The sequence below is a fragment of the Panthera pardus genome, unplaced genomic scaffold, assembly GCF_024362965.1.
Source record: "Panthera pardus isolate Hobbes unplaced genomic scaffold, ASM2436296v1 HiC_scaffold_2, whole genome shotgun sequence".
In the NCBI taxonomy this organism is placed as follows: Eukaryota; Metazoa; Chordata; class Mammalia; order Carnivora; family Felidae; genus Panthera; species Panthera pardus.
In genome coordinates, this window is record NW_026526765.1 from 78,913,076 (window position 1) to 78,938,931 (window position 25,856).

The following is a 25,856-nucleotide window of genomic DNA, read 5'->3' on the forward strand; positions in this document are numbered from 1 at the left end:
TGTACATCTGAAAATCTCTTCTCTGCAGTTTGTTTTTCCCCTGCTTCTCCCCCCTTCCCTGACACCTTTTAAACTCATGGCAGGGCTGGGTGGGTTAGAGGTGAGGGTTTTTTCTCATTCAGGAAGGGGTGTCCCTTGACCTCTTGGTGACCCTAGGTTTCCCATTCATGTGTAAGCATGGACATTCAGAGGCTCACTGAAAACTCCCTGTGAGTAGTGGGTCTTACTGACCCACTTACTGACAAGCTTCACTGTAGGTCAGTAGTGTGTTCATTTGTCACTCTTTATTGGTCTCCTCCAGGAGTAGTTATCTACAGGTTGTTTCTCTGGACCAGTTTTTTAGGGGAGACCTGGATTCTTATTGCGTTCACTTCTGGAATCACCCATACCTTTCTTGGTACCTGGTATCTCCTTTTCCTGAGGTTTTCAGAAATGATTCAGGGCAAATTGACTTGTTTTCCACTGGTATCTACCTTTACCTGCATTGGGTGTTTCTTTGTCTGGTAAATGCATTCCCATTCCCCTATTCACTTCTGATTTAAACATGGTTTAGGGAATGTGGATTTATTTTAGGATCATCTAAAATTGACTTTCTTTTATTCTCATTTTTGGGCTGATTTTAAAGTGAATAAGGGATCAAAAGGTATTTTCTTTGCCATTTTGTTCTTGGTAGTGGGATTAGTCTTGTCTGAACTGTTAATTCTTCCTTCAGCTGCTGAATTGTCCACAGCCAAAGTCAAGGGCATAATATCAACCCAGGAGGAGAAGAGCACTGTACTTTGGGAGTAAAAGACTCATTCAGATTTGCCCTGCTAATTAATCCAGATGTCCCATGATTCTTAATAATTCAAGAAAGTATTCATAGCATGTTGCACTAAAATCCTCAAAAAGAATCCTTAAAATACTCACGGAAATCCTGTTCCCGAGTTCTCAGGATTTTTGAAGATGTGGAATACTTAGTTTCAGGCAGCTAACAGGACTTAATTGCTTAATTGCTTAATAAAGCAATAAGATGAATGACGGAGGACATTCACTAGAGCACTTATAGATACTATAGATTTCTAAATAAGGAAACATATCTCTCAGAAGTCCAGGAAGAAGTATACTCTGAAACATCAAATCACTGATGTTTCACTAATCTTTCAGTACCTCAGTTTTTAATCACCTCTAAGTGGATATAATAGGTACTACTACATGGCATAATTATGAGAAATCATTGAGTTAATATTTGTAAAGTGCTTAGAACAGTGTCCAGCACATGGCAAATCCCATACAAGTTTTTAAAAATAAAACAACATAACAAAAAAAGATATAAAGTCAAAATAAGTGAGGAGGATGAGACATATGGAAAACAAAAGGTTTGAAGACAAAATGCAGTGCACAAAAACATGCCCATGAAATCCTTTACGTTAATAGGAAGCAGAATCACAGTCTTAGCTTTGAGCTTTATGCTTCCAAGAGAAAATAGAAAGGCAATCAGTTATATGATTCATAGAGCCCATAACTTACAAACAAGAGCTAGTATTGTTCCTTATATGAAGAGCAGAGATAAATACATCCCTGGGTCCTAATATCTATCGTTTCCCCAAAGTTTCTTGCAGTTATTGAAGCAACAGGTTTTATTGGCCTATGTGTCATTATCCTTTTCAGTCACATCATAAATATACCATTGAGAGCAATCTGGGTCTGCAGCAAACTACAGAAGGTGGACCGCTGGGTTGGTTACAGACTATCTTTATGGCCTGGCTTAGTCTAGGACTGACTTGGAGAATGTCCTTAGGAAGGCAGCTTATCTTCCAGGACTCAGTTACCTAAAATTAAAAACAAAAGGCAGCGTTGGGAGCAGAGCCTGGCACATGATAAACACTCAAAATCCACTTAATGAGTAATTTCAGCCATTTTATTGAAAAACATTATATAATGGGTGATACACATTTTGCCTTATTTGGGTAAATTCAAAATATAACTTAACCTCTTTCGGATGACTCAGTTCCACCACAGTGAACATCACCAATGGCCTCAGGGGGTGGTGAGATGCACAAGCTTGTCTGCTCCTGCACTCTGCTTCACAATGATGTATCTTTTATTCTGATGTATGTTTTGAAGTTCTCACTTCTGCATCCAAAGTAGTTGTCCGGTTTCTTTTTTATTGTGTGTGTGCCACTTCTCTTAGCCTTCTCTTTTCCCTTTGTATATCTGTTATTTTCCTTCTGATGGTGAATAAGAAGCTGGCTTATTGGGATGTAAGAATTGTACCTAACATAGAAGTAAATAAGCCCCGAGCGATGACCAGAGGGTGGGTAAAATGCACAATTTTGTGTACATGCTCTGTAAGATTCCTTTTTTGGAATCTTACCTCTTGTCTGACCTCTTGTCTTCCTATTTAATCATGGTTGTGTTCTGGATAGCAGAGTTTTGCAGATAACTGATCCTCAGACAAATGCAATATTAATCTACACAGGATACAGTATTATGCTGAGTAAGGGGTCGAAGGGAGAGCTTTCATGTAAAATATTGCATGAGGAGGAGGTTGTAGAAGTGTTTCTGGGAAAGTCCTCTTATTGTACATAATAGATTAGTTAAGCAAGAGCTCCAGGTGAGTGGGGACTAGATAAACCAGACTGTAGCATTGAGTCATCTAACGTAGGAGACAGAGGTGTTGAAGGCTCAGGGCTTGGAAATTGAATGTCCTAGATATCCATCTGTACCCATTTGAAACATCGCTTGCCTGTCCTTGGAGCAAGAGTTTGGGGTTAGTCATTGCCTCTCTTCATCGTTTTCATATTTTGTGGGTAGAGTAAAAAGAATGTTCCTTTATTCTCTGAATGTTTTGCATATTATATCCAATTTTCATTAAGTGATTTAATTGTTTTACCAAAATTATTTTTAGTAACCTAGATATTTTTGAGAATGGCACAACAAAATGCATGGACAATATAACACAATATGACCTTAAGGAATTCATTTTTAGTATCATGAACAAGGATAACTGAAATCAGTTTAGTTTTATAAGTGGATCAATGTAGTTCAGTACACTTGAGAAGTGAAGTAAGATTATCCAGATAATAAGGGATATATAGTCTGTAATGAAGAAATAAATCCTTGACATTTTTTTTTTTTGGCCAAAAAAAGTGTTACCCAACATATTACTTGCACAGTCAGTGAAGAATTTATTAAGAGTATTTTAAAATGTTACAAAATTTAGACCACTCTTCCCACCTCTTTGGGCGTATTATTTTCCCATTTTAATAATTTACAATTGAGCTTGTTGATGCTCCTGCCAAGTTGATTAATGAAATGGAGTGTTTGGAACCCTGACGTATTTATTCCTCAGAAAACAAACCGTTTATGTTTGTTTCTGAAATTTTTCCCCACGCTTCTACCGTCTTGGTCCCTATCAAGTTCTATCCAAGAGATAAATGCATCTTTCTTGTAAAAAATGGGCTTCATAATGGGTGATTATTGCATTGTTAATGGGCTTCTTCAATTTACTTTGAGGTCATATAATCACTACATTATCCCAACTATAAATAAATTGCTTAAATTGAGGTCAAAGGTAGCCTAAGGAAGAAACCTTCTTCAGTGAGCCACCTGAGCCCACTCCCAGAATTCATTGACTTGCATACCCAACACATGCTGGGTATCGATTCAACATGCCCTCCAGTGAATCAGCCGCCTTCTACTTTTTTCTAACCTCATCATTCAGAGAGCTTGGAAGCTATCAAGACTGTCTTCACTGATAAATGGCAGCAAGGCTTACACTGGGGATGAGAGCTAGGAAAGAGGACTGAATTTTTGCTCATGGAGAACATGAAGTGAAAGAAAGACTTCTCTCCGCTGTACCAAAAGGTGAGGGAGGAGGTGGTTCTTCTCAGAAAAACTGCAATATTTTAATATACTTTTCTTTCTTCTGGCCATGGAAGAACCTATATATTTACCATCTGGGATTTTCTAAGTCTCCACTTAAGTAAGTTGTCTTTATAAGAAGACTAAAATATGTAGAGACCTAGGAAGACATTTTTAAGCAGGGGGATATTTTTGGGTTTTCCATGCCTATCTAATGACCCTATTCAAAAATGAAGAGTTGATAGAAGTTTCACCAAATTTATGATTCACATTTCTATTTTATACAGAGCATTATAGGAAAAATTTTGAGACTTTTACAGTGATCTCATGTCTATTGATGAGCAAGAAGAGATGCTTGAACCTGTTTCAAAATTAATGTAGGTTAAGAGGCAGTTCACTCAATTCTGTATTTTGTGTAACTTTTTTTGGTAGCCATTGGGGGTGGGGGGAAAGAGCCAAAAACCAAACACTCAGTAATAGACACATTAACCATTGTTAAGACTCTTCATGAAGGAGAGAGAGCATTTTTCTCCTCTTGGACATAGGTTGTAAATGCCAAGAAGACATGATTATATATTCTAAAACATGTAACAGAATCATATAGATGATTTCAATAGATTAATTTCAGTTTGAATTGATGAAGAGCTGAAAAGATACAACACTCTAAGATAAGCACTTAGATTCATTATCAGTGAAGGTTGTGTTTGGATTTATTATCTTGCCCTGCGTATTAAAGACTTGTTTTTGTTCTATGTGGGGTGTGTGTGTGTGATACACATGTTAGACACAAACTAGTATTATCTTACTATTTGTAGGGGGTTCTTTCCCTAAATGAGGCATTTCTTTCTTTCCCTCAGGAAAGTATAGATAGGATAATTTCATTTGCTAGATAGATAGTAATTTACTGCATACAAAGTTTTAATAGTAAGTTAAAATGATTTGAAATAAATCATTTGCCAAAACAATGCTTTTGTATCTGTGTCAGATGGTGTTTTCCAAAGATGTCTAAAGATAACTCTAGTCCTACATTATCTTCTACAATATTATTTTTATACTTTCTTACCAAGAGGTGGTTTATTTCTCTATTTTCTTATACAGTATTTGGATAAGCCCTGTGATTGCTCTGACATATGGTATACAGTGGAAGTGACACTGTGCTAGTCCTGGTATAGCCATTAACTCCATTTTATTTATCTTCTCTGCTTTTATACTATCTCCCTCTTAGAGCTGCCATGCTATGTATGTAAGCCCAAGGCAAAGTCAACATAGAAAAGCCATGTGCAGGTACTCTAGTTAGCAGCCCCAGCTGATCCCCCAGTGAAGTTGCTATCAGCCATTTGAGTGTGCCAGTGAAGTCGCTATCAGCCATTTGAGTGTGCCATCTTGGATGTCCAGCCCAAGTGAGCATTTAGATCACAGTATCCTCAGTTGATCTCTAACTACCACTGAATGAGAGATCCCAAGGAAGAACCACCCCACTGAACCCAGCTAATCCATAGAACCATGAGACAAGGTACTTTACTTTATTGAAACCGTGGATACACATCATAGAAATGTGTATCCTAGATTGTAAGTTTCTCTAGGTAAGGAAATAAGACTATTTAGCTTTAAAAAAAAGACTATTTAGCTTTGACTCTCTAGCATTCAACAGTGTTTTGTATTTAGTAGGTATTCAACAAACATTTGTTAACTGAATAACTCTTCCCTTTAATATTACCCTCAATCCAATTCTTCTACTCATTAATATATGTCTTCAATTGCAGTGAGTTATTTTATATAGTGAATTTATAGTCCTATCCCATGATTGCCAAAGAATGTGATTCTGATGAGTTGACAAGTTCCAGCACATTTTTGTGAGGTGATTAGTAATGTTGATATTTATATAAGATTTTATTGATGTTATATACATGCACATGAGTTTATATCAGTATTTATATATAAAGCAGTCTAAATATTTAAAATTTTTTGACCCTATTGATTCAAACAGGATGGTGAAGTTCATTTTTTATAGTAACTAAATAAAGTATTTAACTAAGATTATGGGTGTGTGATTTATCTTCTTATGATAATATTCTCAAATATTTTAGATGCATTGTTAACTAACAAAATGATAATTTGTAGTATTTACTAATTCATAAAAAATGATAATAGACTGTCTTAGCATTTTCTTTCAGGTAGGTAACTATACTTTAAATCATATACAACAATAAAACATTATTGGACTGAGCATGGTTTTACATGGCAAGCATTGACTTGATAATCTCAGTGAACCTGGATGCTAATGTAAACAAGCTCCACCCCTTATTGCTTGGTGATCACACCCTAATTAGTCAACCTCTCTGCTCATTTTCTTCAAATCTCCTAGAGTTTGCAAAGTGCCTGCATTGACATGATAGATGATCAAAAAAATCCCTTTGCTTCACTCTGTTGGTGTAGGATCAGTCCAGTTCTAGTATTTTTCCCTTTCACACAGCCTCCATGTTGGTATTCTTAATAGGTTAGGGTCAAAAAAAAAAGTGGCTACCACGAGCTTGGAGTCTTTACAATGATCTCAGTTACATCTGTCAACTTATTCTTGACTCTTTCCTTCTTTGTTTCTTCTAATTTCAGTCCTAGTTCTACTCTTGTGGCATTACTAAGTTGAATTATTCCTTCCTCCCTTCCTTCCTCTCAGAAACTGAATAAAGTGGGCAACACCAAAGTTGTAGAGCACCAAAGTGACAAAATTTCATGAAGGTCTGTGGTGAAGTGAGGGAGAGGCTCACTGCCCATTTTGTGTTATGTTCACCTAACAAAGAGATTGCTCCCAAGAATGTAAACTCTCTGCAGGTAGTTGGAACCACAGGTGGCCACGTTCCAGTAAGAGTTCCTGTGAAGTAGAGAAACCGGCTTGCAGAGTGAGAGAATAAAAAGTACTTGTAGAATCAAAAGCAGAAATGAGACCCTAACAGCTTTCCAGGCAGTTTCCAGCCTTGTGGGTCTGGCTCCATTCCTGCCCTTGGGGTTGCATAAGATATTTCTGAAACCTTACAATAAATCCCTCGTGCTTTTGTGCTTGAGGTAGTTCAAATTGGATTGTGTTGAGGACATCATAGAGTCTTGATCAGTTATTATCCCTTCCAATGCCTAAGAGATGTATAATAAATTTTAAAAGCAAATATATGAAAGGAGGATGTGATGTTTAATTTCATATGTCAATTTGAGTGGACTAAAGATGTCTAGACTGTACAACATTACTTCTGGATATGTCTGTGTGAGTGTATCTGGAAGAAGTTAGTATTGGATTCAGTAGAATGAGTAGAGATCTGTCCTCACCGATGTGTGTAGGCTTTATCTAATCTACTGGGGACCTGAATAGAATGAAAAGGTGGAGGAAGGGTGAATTCTCTCTCTCTTCAAGAGCTGAGACATTCATCTTCTCCTGCCCTTGCATATTGGGGCTGCTGCTTCTTAGGCCTTCAGAGTCTTGGACTTATACCAGCTGTTCCCCATTTCTCAGACCTTTGGACTCAGACTAAATTCCACCACTGGCTCTCCTAGTTTTCTAGCTTGCAGATGGCAGATTGTGGGCCTTTCAAACTCCATAACTGCATGAGCAAATTTCTATTACAAATTCCCTTCCCTCACCCCACATCCCTGACATTTGAACAACATGGGGCCTGGAGGTCCCAACTGCCAACACAGTAAAAAATCCACATATAACTTTGCCCCAAAACTTAACTACTAATAGCTTACTATTGACTGAAAGCTTTGCTAATAACATAGGCAGTTGTGAACACATATTTTGTATATGTATTATATTCCATTTTCTTAAAGTAAGCTAGATAAAATATTAAGAAAATCTTAAGTAGACCCATGTACTACTGTGTTCAAACCTGTGTTGTTTAAAGGTCAACTGTTGTGTTTTTACATATACATCTACATATATATGTGTGTATACACAGACACATGTATATACATACACATTTGGTTATATACACATTGTATCTGTACCTATCTATATTTATATATGTACATGTTGTTATATATTATATATTCCATTGGTTCTATTTCAGGGAGAACCTTGACTGATACAGAGGATATGGGATTACTCTATGCCACTACTTTTTTTCGTAAATATCTCCAGTATTGCCCTGCATTTTTATAACTCCATTCTGTGTTTTTATTAGCTATGTACAATTTTTTTCACTTGTCCCTCCTTCACTGTTTACTTCTTTGTCACTTTCTTCTTCCCAGTTCTGTTATTTTTATAGTCCTTTTCAACATCTTTTCATTAACTTTTGTCCATGTTGCTTTTTTATTGAGCGTCTGTGTGCAATTTCTCACATTTGTCTCCTCTCACTTATTACCTTTGAAAAAATTGTAAGATCAGAGAGTGGAAAGACTTGTTCAACCACCAGGCTAGGCTGCCTTCCTTTTGCCATTTTCTACTGCAAGCAGTTCTGAAGAGTTCAAAATGCTATCCCTGGCCTAGTCTGAACAATTGGAAGGGATCTGCAGACAAGAGCTAAGGTTACGTTGTAAGCACTGCAGGGACCTGTCTCCAAACACTCTATGTGCAACCCAGTCAATGAAAACATTTTAGAGTGTCCTTTCCCAAAGCTGGATACTCTACTGGGACTCTTACTTGCTGAAGTGCATAATACACGACCAGAAATCTGCAATAATTTCTCTGGTAGCAGCTTTTCTTCAGAGTTCTTCCTGTCCTCAGGCCACTCTTCATCCCTAAGGTTCTGTCCAGGGCAAATAGTTGTTTGCAGGTCATCATTACTCTCAGTTAGGGCCTTACAGAGTTTATGCTGAGATTTCTGGGGCATTACCATCAGGAGGCAAGCAGGAGTCATGTGGTATGCGCAACTTTTGCATTTGGTCTCACTCATTTTTCTAGAAGCCCTGGTACCAAGTTCATCCCCCTTATGGATATGTCTAACTTAGGTGTCTTTGGAACTTTGACCCAGACCTAGATTCTGGAACGTTCATAGGGGCATAAATGCAAATTTAGTTCTAGGAATAGCTCAAGGGTTTGCCACTTCCCCAAAATGAACATATCTTCCTTTCCTCCCAGCTCCCCAAATAAACTTTCACCTATTTCCCAACCTCCAAATGTCAACCAAATTTCCAATTTGACAGAAAACTCAGAATCTTATATTTTGTGCCATCCCAAGTTATTTGACTACTCTTTCCTTTTTATTCCCAAGATGGAGGATGAACATTCATGGCTCAGAATGTATCCCTTGTACTTAGAATGAGCAAATGAATAGATCTCTCCATAGTCCTTACTGCACAAATCACCAACAATGTATTAATGGCATTGTTATTTGACAGCTCAGAAGAAAATCTTGCTAGAAAATAAATTTATTGTCCTTGGCAGTGGTTACTACCTTGCTGCTTCCTGTGTAAAGGCTTTGAAAGCCTTTTGTGCCATCAAGTAGCACTATTTCCCTTGGCATTGCCAAATTATTTTATTTTTTATTGATGTATAATTGACATATAATATTCTATTAGTTTGAGGTGTGCATGATAGCGATTCAAAATTTTTACATTATGAAATGATCCCCATAAGTCTAGTTACCATCTCTCACCATATAAAGTTATTACAGTATTATTGACTATATTCCCTATGCTGTATATTTCATCCCTATGACTCTTTTACTTTGTGACTCTCAATCTCCCTCACCTATTTTGCCTGCCCTCCCAGCCCCTTCCCCTCTCTGGTAACCAACAGTTAGTTTCCTGTATCTGTAAGTCTGATTTTATTTTGTATTTTAGTTTCCATGTAAGAAATCGTATGATATTTGTCTTTCTCTACGTGACTTATTTCATTTAGCATAATAACCACTAAGTTCATACATGCTGTCACAAATCACAAGATTTCATTCTTTGTATGACTAAGTAATGCTCCCTTGTATGTATGTATATACCACATTCTACTTGATCTGCTCATTTATTGATGAGCACTTGGGTTGCTTCCACGTCATTGCTATTGTAAATAATGGTGCACTGAACATAGGGGTGCATATATCTCTTTGAATTGTTGTTTTTGTTTTTGTTCAGATAAATAGAAGTGGAATTTCTGGATCTTGTGGTGGTTCTATTTTCAATTATTTTTTTTCATTTTATTTATTTTAGAGAAAGATAGATTTGGAGGAGAAGGGCAGAGAGAGAGAGAGAGAGAGGATCTTAAACAGGATCCATGCTCAATATGGCACCTGACGTGGGGCTCATCCTACTACTATGGGATTATGACCTGAGCCAAAACTAAGTGTCAGACACTTAACTGACTGAGCCACTCAGAAACCACTTTAATTTTTTTGAGGAACTTCTATATTGTTTTCCATAGTGGCTGCACCAATTTATATTCCCACCAATAGTGTATAAAGGTTCCCTTTTCTGTACATCTTGGTCAACACTTTTTTTTTTTTTTTTTTTTGCAACAGCCAGTTTGATAGGTGCAATGCTGTATCTCGTGGTGGTTTTCATTTACATTTTTATGATGGTCAGTGATGTTGAGCACTTTTCATGTACCTCTTGGTCATCTATATGTCTTCTTTGAAAAAGTTTTCTGTTCATTTTTATTTTTTTTTAGGGGGTCCTGGGTGATTCGGTTGGGCATCAGACTCTTGGTTTCAGCTCAGGTCATGATACCAAGGTTTGTGAGTTTAAGCCCCCGTATCTGGCTCTGCGCTGACAGTGTGGGGCTTTCTTGGGATTCTGTCTCTCTCTCCCTCTCTCTCTGCTCCTCTTCCACTCACTCTTTATCTCTCTCAAAAAAATAAACTTAAAACAATTTAAAAAAATTAAATATTAAGATGAGTGAGTTATTTCTGTATTTTGGATATTAACTCTTTATCAGGTGTATTATTTGCAAAAGTCTTCTCCTATTTAGTGGGTTGCCTTTTTGTTTTATTCATGGTGTCTTTTGCTATGCAAAAATTTTTTAATTTGATGTACTTCCATTTCTTCATTTTAGCGTTGGTTGTCTTTGACTGAGGATACTTGTCCAAAAAAATACTGCTAAGACAGATGTCAAAGAGAAAGGGGGAACCTCTTACACTGTTAGTGGAATGCAAACTGGTGCAGCCACTCTGGAAAACATTATGGAGATTCCTCAAAAAGTTAAAAATAGAGATACTCTAAGATCCAGCAATTGCACTATTAGGTATTTACCCAAAGGATACAGAAATACAGATTTGAAGGGGTACATGCACCTGATGTTTATAGCAGCATTATCAACAATAGCCAAACTATGGAAAGAGCCCAAATGTACATGAACTGATGAATGGATAAAGAAGATGTGGTGTAAGTACATATATATATACACACACACACACAATGGAATATTACTCAGTCATCAAAAAGAACGAAATCTTGCCATTTGCAATGATGTGGATGGAGCTAGAGGTGCTAAACCAAATAAGTCAGATGATAAATACCATATAATTTCACTCATATGTAGAATTTAAAAAACAAAACAGATGAATATAAGGGAAGGGGGACAAAGAGAGAGGGAAGCAAACCATGAGACTCAACTGTAGAGAACAAACTGAGGGTTGATGGAGGGAGGTGGGTGGGAGATAGGCTAAATGGCTGAAGGGTATTAAGGAGGGCACTTATTATGATGAGCACTGGGTGTATATGTAAGTGATGAATCACTAAATTCTCCTGAAACTAAAATAATATTATATGTTAACTAAGTAGAATTTAAATAAAAATTTGGGAGGAAAAAAAAAAGCTCTCCTCACAGAACTTACTGCCTAGGTTTTCTTCTAGGAGTGTTATGGCTTCAGGTGTTAAATTAGTAGTCTTTAATCTATTTTGGTATTATTTTTCTCTATGCTTTAAGATAGTGTCCTAATTCTTTTTTTTTTTTTTTTTTTGGCATATAGGTGTTCAGTTTTCTCAACATCATTTATTGGAGAGACTCTTTCTCCCCCATTGTATATTTTTGCTTCACTTCTCACAGATTAATTGACCCTACATGCATGGGTTTGTTTTGGGGCTCTCTAATTTGTTCCATTGATCCGTGGGTCTACTTTTATGCCAATACCACACTGTTTTGATCACTATAGCTTTGTATTATAGTTTGAAATCAGGGATTGTGATATCTCCAGGTTTGTTCTTCTTCTCCAAGATTGCTTTGGATATTTGGGGTGTTGTGTGGTTCCGTACATGTTTTAAGATTATTTGTTCTAGTTTTGTGAAAATTGCCACTGATAAATTGCTTTAAAATGCATTGAATCTGTAGATTGCTTTGGTTAGGATGAATGTTTAACAATATCCTTTCAGTCCGTGAACACAGAATATCTTTCCATTTATCTGTGTTGTCCTTCAACTGATCTCATCAATGTCTTACAGTTTTTAGCATATAAGACTTTCAAGTTTGTGGTTTAATTTGTTACGAGGTTCATCTTTATTTTTTGGTAGCTCATGTTTTATTTTGTTTAAGTACAATTAATAGTTTTATATCAGTTTCATGTGTACAGCATAATGAATCAATAATTCTATACATTAGTTCTCACCACAATAAGGGTGTTGACATCTGTCACCATACAATGTTATTACAATATCATTGACTATATTCTTGATGCTGTACTTTTCATCTCTGTGATCTCCTTATTTGATAACTGGAAGTTTGCACCTCTGAAACCTCTTTATTTCACCCATCCTGCCACCTGTCTCCCCTCCTGTGACAACCAGTTTTTTTCTTTTATTTAAGAGTCTGGTGTTTTTTTATTTTGTTTTGTTTGCCTCTTTCTTCTTTGTTTTGTTTCATATATTCCATGTGTGAGTGAAGCCATATGGTATTTGTCTTTCTCTGACTTATTTCATTTAGAATAATAGCTGCTAGGTTCATCCATGTTGTTGTGAAATGTGAAGATCTCATTCTTTTTTACAGCTGAGTAATACTCTATTGTGTATATATACCACATATTCTTTATTCATCTGTGGATGAACACTTGGGTCACTTCCATATTGTGGCTATTGTAAATAAATAATGCTGCAATAAACCTAGCAGTGCATCTATCTTTTTGAATTAGTGTTGCTTCTATCTTTAGGTAAATACTCAGTAGTGGAATTATCGGATCATGTGGTATTTCCGTTTTTAATTTTTTTTTCCCATTTAAAAATTTTTGAGAAACCTCCATACTGTTTTCCATAGAGGCTTAATCAACTTACATTCTTACCAGTGGTGCATGAGAGTTCCTTTTTCTTTACTACCTTACCAAAACTTATAATTTCTTGTCTTTTGAGTTTAGTCATTAAGATAGGTGTAATGTGATATCTCTATGATTTTGATTTGCTTTTCTTTCATGGTTAGTGATGTTAAGCATCTTTTCATGCATCTGTTGGCCATCTGGGTGCCTTCTTTAGAAAAACATCTATTCAGGTCCTCTGCCTGTTTTCTTTTGCCCTAGAGCCTACTGTGGCTTAATCCTGTGGCAGCCACCAATATTTTAAGATAAGTTGGTCTCCAGGTTTATTACTGAAACACCATGGCAATATCAGTAAATTGCCAGAGTGGATTTCCCTGTGGTCACACATTTATTTAGTCAAACAAATCGCGTTGGTTCCAGTAAGTAGCAGATGTTATCAGTTGTGGGATTTTTAATTGGATTATTTGTTTTTTTGTGTGTGTGTTGAGCTGTATTAGTTCTTTACATATTTTGGATATTAATCTCTTATTGAATATATCATCTCCACCTATCTTCTCCCATTTGGTAAGTTGCCTTTACATTTTTTCAATTGTTCACATCGTTATGCAAAACCTTTTTATTATGGTATAGTCCCAGTAGTTTATTTTTGCTTTTGTTTCCTTTGCCTGAGGAGGGATATCTAGAAAAATATTGTTATGGCCAATGTCAAAGAAGTGTTTTCTTCTAGGAGTTTTATAGTTTCCAGTTTCACATTTAGCTCTTTAGTCCATTTTGAATTTATTTTTGTGCATGGTGTAAGAAAGTGGTCCAGTTTCATTCTTTTGCATGCAGCTCTACAGTTTTTCTGGCACCATTTGTTGAAGAGCCTTTGTCCTATTGTATATTGCTGCCTCCTTTGTTGTAGATTAATTGACCACATTAAGTGTGGATTTCTTATTAAGGCTTTGTATTCTGTTCTGTGGTTCTGTGTGTCCATTAAAAATTTTTTTTTTTTAATTTTTTAACGTTTATTTATTTTTGAAACAGAGAGAGACAGAGCATGAACGGGGAAAGGTCAGAGAGAGAGGGAGACACGGAATCTGAAGCAGGCTCCAGGCTCTGAGCTGTCAGCACAGAGCCCGACGCGGGGCTCAAACTCACAGACCGCGAGATCATGACCTGAGCTGAAGTCAGATGCCTAACCAACTGAGCCACCCAGGCGCCCCTAAAAAAATTTTTTTTAATGTTTATTTACATGAGAGAGAGAGAGAGAGAGAGAGAGAGAGAGAGAGAGAGAGAGAGAGAAGGCAGTGCGTGAGCAGGGGAGGGGCAGAGAGACAAAGACAGAATCTGAAGCAGGTTCCAGGCTCTGAGCCAACAGCCCAGAGCCCCACACGGGGCTTATACTCAGGAGCCATGAGATCATGATCTAAGCCGAAGCCAGACACTTAACAGCTGAGCCACCCCGGCGCCCCCTATGTGTCTCTTTTTGTGACAGTGCCATACAGTTTTGATTACTAGCTTTGCAGTATATCTTGAAATCAGGGATGGTGAGACCTCTAGATTTGTTTTTCTTCCTCAAGATTGCTTTGGCTATTCAGGATCTTTTGTGGTTTCATACACATTTCAGAATCATGTGTTCTAGTTCTGTGAAACGTGCGTTGGTATTTTGATAGTGAGTGCATTGACTCCATAGATTGCTTTAGATGGCATGCACATTTTAACAATAGTCTTCCTATCCAGGAGCATGGAATATCTTTCCATTATTTTGTGTGTCATCTTCAATATCTTTCATTGTTGTTTTATAGTTTTCAGATTACAGGTCTTTCACTTCCTTGGTTAAGTTTATTCCTAGATTTTTTATTCTTTTTGGTGGAATTGTAAATGGGAATTTCTTATTTTTTTTTTTTCTGATAGCTCATTATTAGTGTATAGAAATGCAGCCAATTTCTGTTTGTCCATTTTTTTCCTGTGACTTTACTGGATTTGTTTTTTCTAATAGTTTTGTTTTTTTTTTTTTTTTTTTTGGTGGGGTCTTTAGTGTTTCCTGTATATATTATCATGTCATCTGTAAATAGTGGTACTTTTTCTTTTTCCTTGCCAATTTTCCTTTTATTTCTTTTTCTTGATTAATTGCTATGGCTAGAATGAAAGTTCCTGATCTTAGAGGAAAAGATTTCAGCTTTTTATTATTTAGTATGATGTTAGCTATGGGTTTCTCATAAATGGCCTTCATTTTGTTGAGGTACATTACTTTTATAACAACTTTGTTGAGAGTATTTATCACAAATGAATGTTGAATTTTGAAACATTTTTTTCTGCATCTATTGAGATGGTCATAGAATTTTTATTCTTTTTGTTATTGTGGAGTATCATGTTGATTTGCAGATGTTGAACCATCCTTGCATCCCTGAGATAAATCCCACTTGATCATGGTATATGACTCTTTTAATGTATCGTTGAATTTGGTTTAGTAATATTTTGTTCGGTATTTTACATCTATGTTCATCAGGAATATTGTCCTACAGTTTTCTATTTTGTGGTGTCTTTGCCTGGTTTTGGTATCAGGATAATGCTAGTCTTGCAAAATGAGTTTGGGAGCATTTTTCCCTATTCACTTTTTTTTTGGGAATAATTTGAGAATGATAGATACTAACACTTACTTAAATATTTGGTAGAATTCACCTGTGAAGCTGTCTGGTCCTAAAATGTTATTTTTTAGGAGTTTTATTTCTATTTTTTTTTAGAAGCAGAGAAAGCATGAGTGGGGGAGAGGGGCATGAAGTAGGAGGCAGAGAGAGAGATAAAAAGAGAGAGAGAGAGAGAGAGAGAGACAGAGACAGAGACAGAGACAGAGAATCCTAAGCAGGCTCCATACCCATTGCAGAGCCTGACATGTGGTTTGACCTCATGACCATGAGATCATGACCTAAGCTGAAATTAAGAGTCAGATTTCTCAACTGACTGAGCCATCCAGGTGCCCCAGAAGTTTTAAAAGTAGTGATTTAATTTCATTTCTTGCATGAGTTTATTCCTATTTTTTTGTGATTCATTCTTGGAAGTTTTGTAGAAATGAACCATTTGTTTCTAGATTTTCCAGTTTTCTGGTATGTAATTAATAATTGTAGTAATCTTTCATGATCCTCTGTATCAGTTGTAACTTCTTCCATTTTTATTTTATTTATTTGGGCCCTCTCTTTTTTTCTTGATGAGTCTGGCTAGAGGTTTATCAATTTTGTTTATCTTTTCAATGAACGAGCTTTTAGTTTCATTGATATTTCTATTTTTTAAATCTATATTTTATTTATTTCCACTCTGATCTTTATGACTTCCTTTTTTTAAAGTTTTTTTTTTTAAATTAATGTTTATTTATTTTGAGAGAGAGACAGAGAGAGAGTAGTGGAGGGACAGAGAGAGAGGGAGACACAGAATCCAAAGCAGGTTGTAGGCTCCACGCTCTGAGCTGTTAGCACAGAGCTCAACGTGGGGCTCAAACCCACAAACTGTGAGGTCATGGCCTGAGCAGAAGTCGAACGCTTAACCGACTGAGCCACCCAGGCGCCCCTATGATTTCCTTCCTTTTACTAACTTTGAGCTTTACTCTTTTCCTAGTTCCTTTAGGTATAAAGTTAGATAATTTGAGATTTTTCTTGATTGTTGGGTGGGCCTGTATTACTATGAACTTAGAATTGCTTTTACTACATTCCATAGCTTTTGGTAAGTTGTTTCCATTTTCATTTATCTCAAGGTATCAATTTCCTCTTTGATTTCTTCACTGACACTTTGGTTGTTCAGTTACACGTTCAATATCCATGTATTTGTGTTTTTTGCCAGTTTCTATCTTGTAATTGATTTCTGGTTTCATACTGTTACGGTCAGAAAAGATTCTTGACATGATTTCAATCTTCTTGAATGCATTGAGACTTGTTTTGTGGCCTAACATGTAATCTTTTCATGGCGTGTTCCACATGCACTTGAAAAGTACCGTCTATTCTGCAGTTTGGGATGCAATGTTCTATATGTATCAGTTAAATTCATCTGGTCAAATGTGTCATTTAAGGCCAATATTTCCTTACTAATTTCCTGTCTGGGTGATTTATCCATTGATGTAAGTGGGTATTAAAGTCCCCTAATATTACTATACTACTGTCAAGTTTCCATTGACATCTGTTAATATTTGCTTTATATATTTAGGTGCAAGGGCTACATTAGTGATTGAGATAATCATGTTTTAAAAATTATGTCATTTATGGCAAGTGCAATTCCTACTTGATTAATTTGTGTATGGTTCGGTCTTGTGTATTCCATTTGGTAGCAGTGCTTACTTTTTTTTCTTTTTCTGTAGTTGGACTTTTCATTACTGTAATAATAATAATAAGTGTCATAGAACTGTCATCCATGATGAGCTGTCAGTTAGAAAACTTGGCCCTGTTGCTTTCTTCTTGCTGGAGTTTGGTATACTGACTGTAATATATTTTAGCTGACCAGCCTGGTGGGTTCACTTGGTTTGAACAACACTGTAACCAGGCAGGGTGCACATTCCATCTGTGTTGGATCTGTTAGTGTATTTCCTAGGCTGTGGCTGCCCCACTCTGTTTATAAATATACACACTGCTCACAAGAGAGAGGAAACACAAACTTCTGCACTCCCAGCACATACTTCATATTTTGGGTACAAAGGACTAAATATTTAGTTGATACTATTTAGTTGATGTTATTTAGTTGATAGTGTCAAACATTTGCTTATTTGGCGAAGGTAGAGTAATAAGTTCAGAGACAAATATTCTTGAAATAATAATATTGTGATATGGCTTATCCGTTTGGAAGACAGGGAATGGAAGGAGAAAAATATGGTGAGCTTAGGCAGTCAAGTAATAACGAACTGTGAACTGCTTCCTCTTTTTTTTTAATGTCTTAGATTCTCTGAGGCAGGGAGATAGTCCTTAAGACACATACAAAGAAACTGCTAGATTTTTTCTTGCTGTTCCCCTAAAGTATATTTGCTCAGAAAGGACCGCAGCAATCCAAGACTCTGGTATTCCAGCTGATCTCAGGCAATAGAATACTAAATGTGGCTACAAAAACAAACATACCCCCAAAAGACAACAAAATTCCAGTAACTAACAGGATGCTTAATGTTTGTTAAAGTCACGGTTTCCTGTGTAAAACAATAAAGACCTCCTTGTTAGGTTTTTGGACAGTTCCTTAAATTTCAATTCCTGAAAAGCTGGGGGTCTGGATTTAGAGTATACAGAAAGAGAAATTTTGACTTGGAAGTATAGACTTCATTGTGATGTGGTTTATTTCTTAGTGTTCATTTAGTGTAGGCTTATATATTAGGTTCTCAGTGGCTGTATCACAGTCATCTTATTTTGTGTTTCAGAGGATTTTTGTTGTTGTTCTGAACTACACTTAAACACTATGTATAAGGATTGAGTCTTCTATTTAAGAAATGATTATGTAGGTTTCCCTGAGTTGGAATTTGTCCCATTTAGTATTTGACTTAGTAATTGATTTCCTTTGCTTTCAGTTTGGGTTTAATTTCTTTTTCAAGTTTTTCTACCCTTCGGCATGTTTCTTGAACAAAGAACAAGTTGAGATCTTGTGATCTCTTTTTAGAACATCCAAGAAATAGGGATTTACAAGTTCCCAAAGCCAAAAAATCCTGCCCCCAAGTCCTTCCCACCAGAAGTTCCCATCCATGCTATCTTAAAAGCACCACAGGGCAGGTCCCATGTCTGCCAAGGGACCAAAACTATTACTAAAGACAGACATTTAGGATCATACCAGTGGCCTAGTTTTACAGATTCTTACTTGAAATTGCTTAAAATTTAAAAATGAAAAGCTACAGTAAAGATGTAGTTTAGAAAACACGCAAGTTTGTGGACAGTTTTGGATTGTCAGTAATCAGAGGATTTTGCACAAACACCCCCTCACTCCCTTTCTTCCCCTCCTGTGTTCTGCAGCTCTTCCAGCAGGTGTCACTATAATCACAGAACAAACATTCCACAGCATGGTATGTAACTTTATTTTTCTAGCATAATAATTTAAAGTATTTACACACTGCACACTCACTGTTTTACACAGATACTTATCCATATACCTATGAACCACATCTAAAGGTTTCTTTGCAAAGACTCGACACACTGTGGGAATTTCCAAGCATTAACAAAGGGAAGAAAAGGACAAAAAAATGTTTTGAGTCTTTTAAAGACAGCCATGTGGAGCATCTGTGAAAACCAGTGTTTTCCCTCAAGTTTTAACCTCCCCCAGGAGACCTTTGAATAGCTACATCTTATCCATGTGGTGGGATCACCTGAAACTCTTGGTTAAGGAAGATTCCAAGAACCAAAATGTACAAGTACTATTTTCTCTAAAAGTCCTAGAAAAGAAATGGAAAATAAGCTGGCCCTTCTCTAGAGAAGCATCTGTATTTCTTAGTCATCTGTGGGGACTGTAAATGTTGTAGGAGGACACTGATTATAAAGGGAAAATAGCCAAACACACTGGCACAAATGCTAGTGAAACAGAATGCTTAGAGGCATCCTTCCCAGCTAGGATATGGCAGAGCAACCTGTTTCTTTCCCCAACTATTAGTAGAGGTGGTGATTTTGCTTTCCCTAAAGAGGACAAAGGTAATATGAACCATATACACTCTAAAGCCAGACACTGTAGAAACTTCTATTGCTTTTACCTCACTTTTATACTGTTCACACAAGAATAGTGGTTATACTCTAAATATTTTTCCTCCTTTGTTCTACTCAATTACCTAACAAAATTACTAGCTAACTATAGCTTCTGAACTGGTACATGTTCTGTAGGTGAACAGAAATAGCCACAGTTCAGAGCTCATGGTAGGTAGGCCCCCGCGTCTTTATAGAAGGGTAACAAGTTCAGTTTCACTTCTCTGGTATTGCGTCTTTTTATCAAGTAAGAAGTAGGGTGCCTTTGTGATTTTCCCAGACTTCCCAAGACTATCCTCTCCTAGATCAGAAAAAGAGCGGTTTCCCACCTCTAGATGAACCCACAGCTCCATGCTGTAATTGGATCATCAGTTCACTAAGAAATAGAATTTCACGAACCAAAATCCTCTTCTCCTGCCAGTTTGGGCCTCTGGCCGTGACCCTAATCAATGGGGCATGGCAAAAGGCAGGCCCCAGGTTTAGATACCTGGCTATCTAAAATTCAGCACAAGTTGGATCCTAATTGCTGTGGTATATAAAATTAACTTTCTTCTTGCATTTATGTAAATCTGAGTAAGGTAAGGTACAAATTATTTCGTTTCTCCTTGGAACCAAACATTTACATAGATACAATAGAAATCCACCTGCCCTAGGTAGAACTCACTTCCTCATTGTTCTTGCATTTTGTGGGTGGTGCTTTCCTTTTGCAAGGGCGTGCCAACAGGTGAAATGGAAGGAGGTATTTTACTTTATAGGAATTTTACCAAGTTACATGAGCACTCACTAGTATATTATCACTATAGATGTTACAAAGGAGCATATCTAATTAAAGAAAGAGAGACCACCTGGGAAGCAACGTTGCTCAGTGAGAAGGTCTGGGTTCACCAGAGCCCATTTTGCCACTTACTGGCTCAGGCCCTCTAAGTTTTCCTGTCATTTAACACCCTATCCTTTCCCTCATGCATACAGACACGTCAGCGCCAGCGACTGTGAAGGCCACGGTGTGGGCGGCAAGGAAGAGTGGCACACCTTGTGATGGGATCTGGGCCTCGACATGAAGAGAGAATCTAACAAGGCCTAGTCTCTGGGTTCATCAGGTGAGGTTGAGGAGGGTTTACGGGGGGTGGAGACAGGGAGCAGTGTGTCTCTGGGCATAAACAGCCAAGGAAAGAAGGCTTAGAACTTGGGCTTGCACAAATGATACAGAGAAGAGCAAGGCGTGATATGGTTTAAACAGGAACACGGGAGGAGGAAATGTCTGAGAGCTCCTGGCGTCTAGTAAAATGCCTGGTATTTATCTATGAAATTGCCATCACCAGCCCCTTCTGACCTAATAGAAACAGCAGTTTCATATGGCTCAACCTCACATTCCCTAAGTGCTCAGAACAATCCTAATTAATGAAACCTGTAGTAATACACTCCCTGCCCTTTGAAAAAGTGACAGTTGTGAAGGAGGGCGAGGGTTTCTTAGAGATGCGTGTTTCACAAGAGCCAAAGTGCCTGTCGGGGAGTTAGTTAGCTGTCCTTCCACACGGAGTGAGAGTAAGGACCTCCTTGCTCAAGGGACGCAGCTCCGCCAGCAGGAGGCCAGTGAAAGCTGCGCACCCAATGTGGCAGATCAGTAGCAAAGGGAGAAGGCAGGGACGGACAGCCAGGGACAGCCACAAGCACCGTCACTGGTCCTCTTCAGCGGGAACGCTGCGATGGCGTCTGTGTATATGTACTATACGTACTAACCAGGTACACACATAAATATTTAATATATAAAAAATAAAGTGCTTTCTAACAGGTCCCCCGGCAGGGACATTATAAAATATTTCACAAAACTGCAAAACAAAATCAATACAGTCGAAGAACACTACATCCAACATACTTGGAACAGTCACGCACATTATGTACAGTCTGGTGGGTGCCCCGGGACAAACATCCTGTCATATACATGGTATATACATATATACTCTTTTACTCAATATATTATGACAATATATATTTTAAAATTCTGTTATAGACAAAAAATAAAAAAACAAAAGACAATCCCTACAAAAACACAGTAAAGATCAAGCATGTGAGTCCCAGACTGACAGACAAATGGCCGCCTCCACAGGGTGTCCCGTGGCTACTGCTCGGGAAGATGTGCCAGCGTTCCTTCCTCGGGTGCAGCGCCTCCACGTCCTCCAAGGCACTGTGAGCAGCGGCGGTGAAGTTGGCATCCCCAGTGGTGAGCAGGTCGAAGACACAGGACTGGAAGTAGATGTCCTTCACTGGCATCTTCTCGTGGCACTGAGCATTGGCAGCCTCCAGTGTGTAGCCAGGCCAGGCCTGCGCCAATGAGGTGCGAGGCACGCTGTGCCCCAGGATGGCAGACACCTGGCCCTGCCCATCATCAATGCGCTCGCTCAGGGGGCAGCCATTCACACACAGCTGCAGGTCCTGGCTTTCCTCATAGGACATGGCCAGGTCTTCAGGCATGCGGATGGCGAGGGTCAGGTAGCGACCCAGCTGCCGCACAAATACCGTGGTCCCTATGTAGCGGGCGTGCATTTCCACGTAGCGGCCACTCTCCCTCTCCACGATAAGCAGGCTCTTGGTGTCGCCATCCCCACCGCTGGTGCTGCCATCCACAAAGGCGGACGGCAGGTCATCTGTCACAGCTTGGTACACTTTCTGATCTGTGCACTCACGGTGAGCTTTGAAGATGATGGTTATCTGTGGGGAGGAACGCATACAAATTTAAACAGGGTGGAAGGGAAACAGAAGTGTTCTCTTCTAGGCTGGAGTTGAATGGCTGGAGACAGGATCTCCAGACTCAGGCCCAAGTGCTCCTGCCTCACAAATGAAAGGTGCCACTGTTAAGGGGGAGAAAAAGTCCTCTAGGCTTAAGTAGAAAAATTTAATGCAAATCCAGGAAATGTGCATCAAGAAAAACTTTACTTTCCTCAGACAGAACCATGTTGCTGTTCGGATACAGGTAATTTTTTCTGATAACTTGGTATTTTCTTCCCCAAACAGCTGACTGGTGGTATAGCTCTGAGAAAAAAAAAGACTCCTTTCTAAGTTATGTAGAAACTTATGGGGCTTAATTAATAATATACCCACCAGAACTTTGATTTCTAAAAAGATTCCTCACTGGATCATAAATCCAGCCCCCATGGCTCATCATTACAAATATTCTTACAAACACTCAGGAGACAAAGCAGAGTTGAGGATGGGGCCATCCTGCCAAGAGCCACCAATCGTGCCTCAGCTAAGATTTCTTTAAGTCTCTTAATCAAATGTTTCACATGACTGGCTAATCCCTGGGACTGGGAAATCACTTGGCAAACACAGGTCCCGGGCACTGGCAGAGAATAAATACCCTCAACCTAGTTACAGCAAATGTTTTCCCCAAACAGCACAATGGCCCTTGAACTTCTCAGAAATTTTTTCTGGAGCCAAGTCTAAATTCTCCATATTAAGCAGACAAAATGGATAATACAAAAGCTTTCCTTTAGTAAACCCATTTTCCTTCCTTATTTAGAACAATTACAAGACACTGAACCTTCACCTCCAACACACTCAGCATGTCTGGTACACGTGGTGTAAGAAGAGGACTATCAAGAGAGACAGGGCCTTCTGGGTCACACAAGGTAGGAAAAGCTTCCTGAAGAAAAGGAAAGACAATAGCCTGCCATTTCTGTTGTCAGGACCTGAAGTAATGGCGTACTTTTCTTTCTTCTTGAAGAAGAAAACACAAACAAAAACAGGTGACCTCAGTCCAGGAGGAAGGTAGACCGGCCACACTACAAACTTCTCTGGAGAGAGGAAAACTCCCCTCTCCTGCAAGGGAGCTAATGCAAACAACAGACCCTTGTTACAAGGGCCAGAAAATGCCCTGCTTGCCCCCCTCCCCACCTCTCTTCTACACATCCTCACCACCACCCTCTAGTTTGTCTGAATTTTTTTTCCTCAACCTGGCCAGCATTTACTCACACTATTTAATTCCACATGTTCCCACTGGTGTTACTTGACTGGAATTTTCCAGCCATTTCATTTTACTTCAGCCAGTTAGTTATAAAGCCAGATCTGAACCATCTGCACCGTAGCAACTGGTTAAACTCATATCCGTTGTTTGCAGCTGCAACTAAAAGCCAGACAATGTACTATGAAAATGCTTGGTGTTCTCCCTTCCTAATTACCCTGACCCACAATTTAATTTCACTACCGGCCTTCTCACATTTCAACACCTTCTTAACAACCCAAAGGAGGTGTACCAGAGATGACTGCAGGAAATTTGTTGTGCATCCAACCATAGGACCTTCCAGAGTGAATGGGATTCTGAGCTAGATATCTAATGGGACTATAAAATAGATTTATTTGGTGGCTCTGAAGACAGTTTGACAAGTGCCTTTTTTAACACAAGCCAGGATCCTTTGGAGGTGAAAAGATTAATTCAAGTAAATTCTGCACCTCACAGAGTTGAAAGCTAATACAGATGGCTCCAATAAGGGTGAGTAAAACTTTTCATATAATCACTGTCCTCATTTTTACCCGGAGCATTCACACACTCAAGGACTAAACCAATGATTCTACAAGAGCTAAGTAATTTGTCTTTCTAGTCTAACCAACCTCAAATTTAAGTGAACATTATTTGCAAGAATCAAGTACCATTTTGTTCATCTTAGGAAAAACAAAGAGGAATTAGTTTTGTTGAGACAATCAGAGACCCAATTCCAGTCAAGTTCCTAAACGGGCAAGCAAGAGTCAACATTAAGAGGAGTGGAATAGTTCCACATGTCTTACCAAGCCTAGTGTTTTCTTTAAGCACACCAATTCCAACTCAGGAGTCATTTCAAACACCTCATGCAGTATTGTCCTCTGCTATGCCTGCTCCACTAACAGTAACTCCCATAACCCTAGATCAAATAACACTCAAGCTTGACTTCTGCACTAAGATCTACATTTACCAAATATCCCAGTCTTTCTAACAGATTTTTGTCCAATTTTCTAGGAGTCATTTTCTCTATGAGACAGCAAAACTGATATTTCTCTTTTGGGCAAAATAATTCTCACAGCGCAAATGTACAGAATTAGCCCTTGAATCAAAATCTTGGGACTCCTGGGTGGCTCGGTCAGTTGAACATCCGACTTTTGATTTCGGCTCAGGTCATGATCCTGGGGTTGTGGGATTGAGACCCATAATCAGTGTGGGCCCTGCTGAAGATTCATTCTCTTTCTCCTTCTGCCCCTCTCCCCAGCTCACATTCTCTCGCTCTCTAGAGGGGTTTCCTGAGTGGTTCCCTGTAGTTTGAGTATGTACTGAAGAGGTACCTAGAGATATAATCAACGTGAGTGAAGAAAACACCAGGCAACAGTTGTACGTGACTTATATTTTGTAATGTAACTTCATTCCTTATACAATTACAACTCAAGCTCTTAAAAAAGGCACTCAGCTGTAAGAAGCCAGAAATTAATTTTCAGATTCTATCTTGTTTTTAGAAAAACAAAATTTTTTTATTCTTATTTTTTAAAAATATTTTTAATGTTTATTTTTGAGAGAGACAGAGTGTGGGCAGGGAAGTGTCAGAGAGAGAGACAGGGAGACACAGAATTTGGAGCAGGCTCCAGGCTCTGAGCTATGAGCACAGAGCCTGACATGGGGCTCGAACTCATGGACTGCAAGATCATGACCTGAGCCCAAGTCGGACACTAAACTGACTGAGCCACCCAGGCGCCCAATTCTTATTCTTAAAAAAAAAAAACAAAAAAACAAAACAACAACAAAAAACCAAACACCTCAGAATTTTTGGACATTCCAAATGTTTTCAACTGCCAACTAGCAGCTATTAGAGGGTGAAAACAGGATATTCAAAACTGTATTCTAAAGCTCTCAAACAGAGAATTTAAAAACACCAGCTATAGTGCTTACTTTTCCCCATCCATGAACTGATCCATATGCTGTAATAACTCAATTTGGCACATCTATTCTACGCCACACCATTTATTATTGATGGATGACATTTCTGTGCATTTAAAACATCAATGCCTTTTGTTAAACCTTTCCCACCAAGTCCCTCTCAACCCCTACCTCAGACAAACTACTCCAGTACTCCTCATTCATTTTTAATGTTGCACTCCCTAAGATCTTTACCACCCACAAGGTCTATTAGGAAGACAGAGATAGCAGCTACAAATCAACCTTTCTACATGTGATATA

At 38.3% G+C, this 25,856-nt stretch overlaps 1 protein-coding gene across 3 annotated transcripts in view; it reads right to left on the minus strand.

Moving 5' to 3' along the window:
- Window positions 1–18,984: 18,984 nt before the first annotated feature.
- Window positions 18,985–25,856, minus strand: part of RGMB (repulsive guidance molecule BMP co-receptor b) — a 28,846-nt gene continuing 21,974 nt past the window's right edge. For all 3 annotated transcript variants that reach the window (XM_019450628.2, XM_019450630.2, XM_053907185.1), the window contains one exon: window positions 18,985–22,369. In XM_019450628.2, coding sequence (XP_019306173.1) covers window positions 21,701–22,369 — 669 coding nt within the window. In that variant the 3' untranslated portion in view covers window positions 18,985–21,700. The remainder of the gene's footprint in view (window positions 22,370–25,856) is intronic.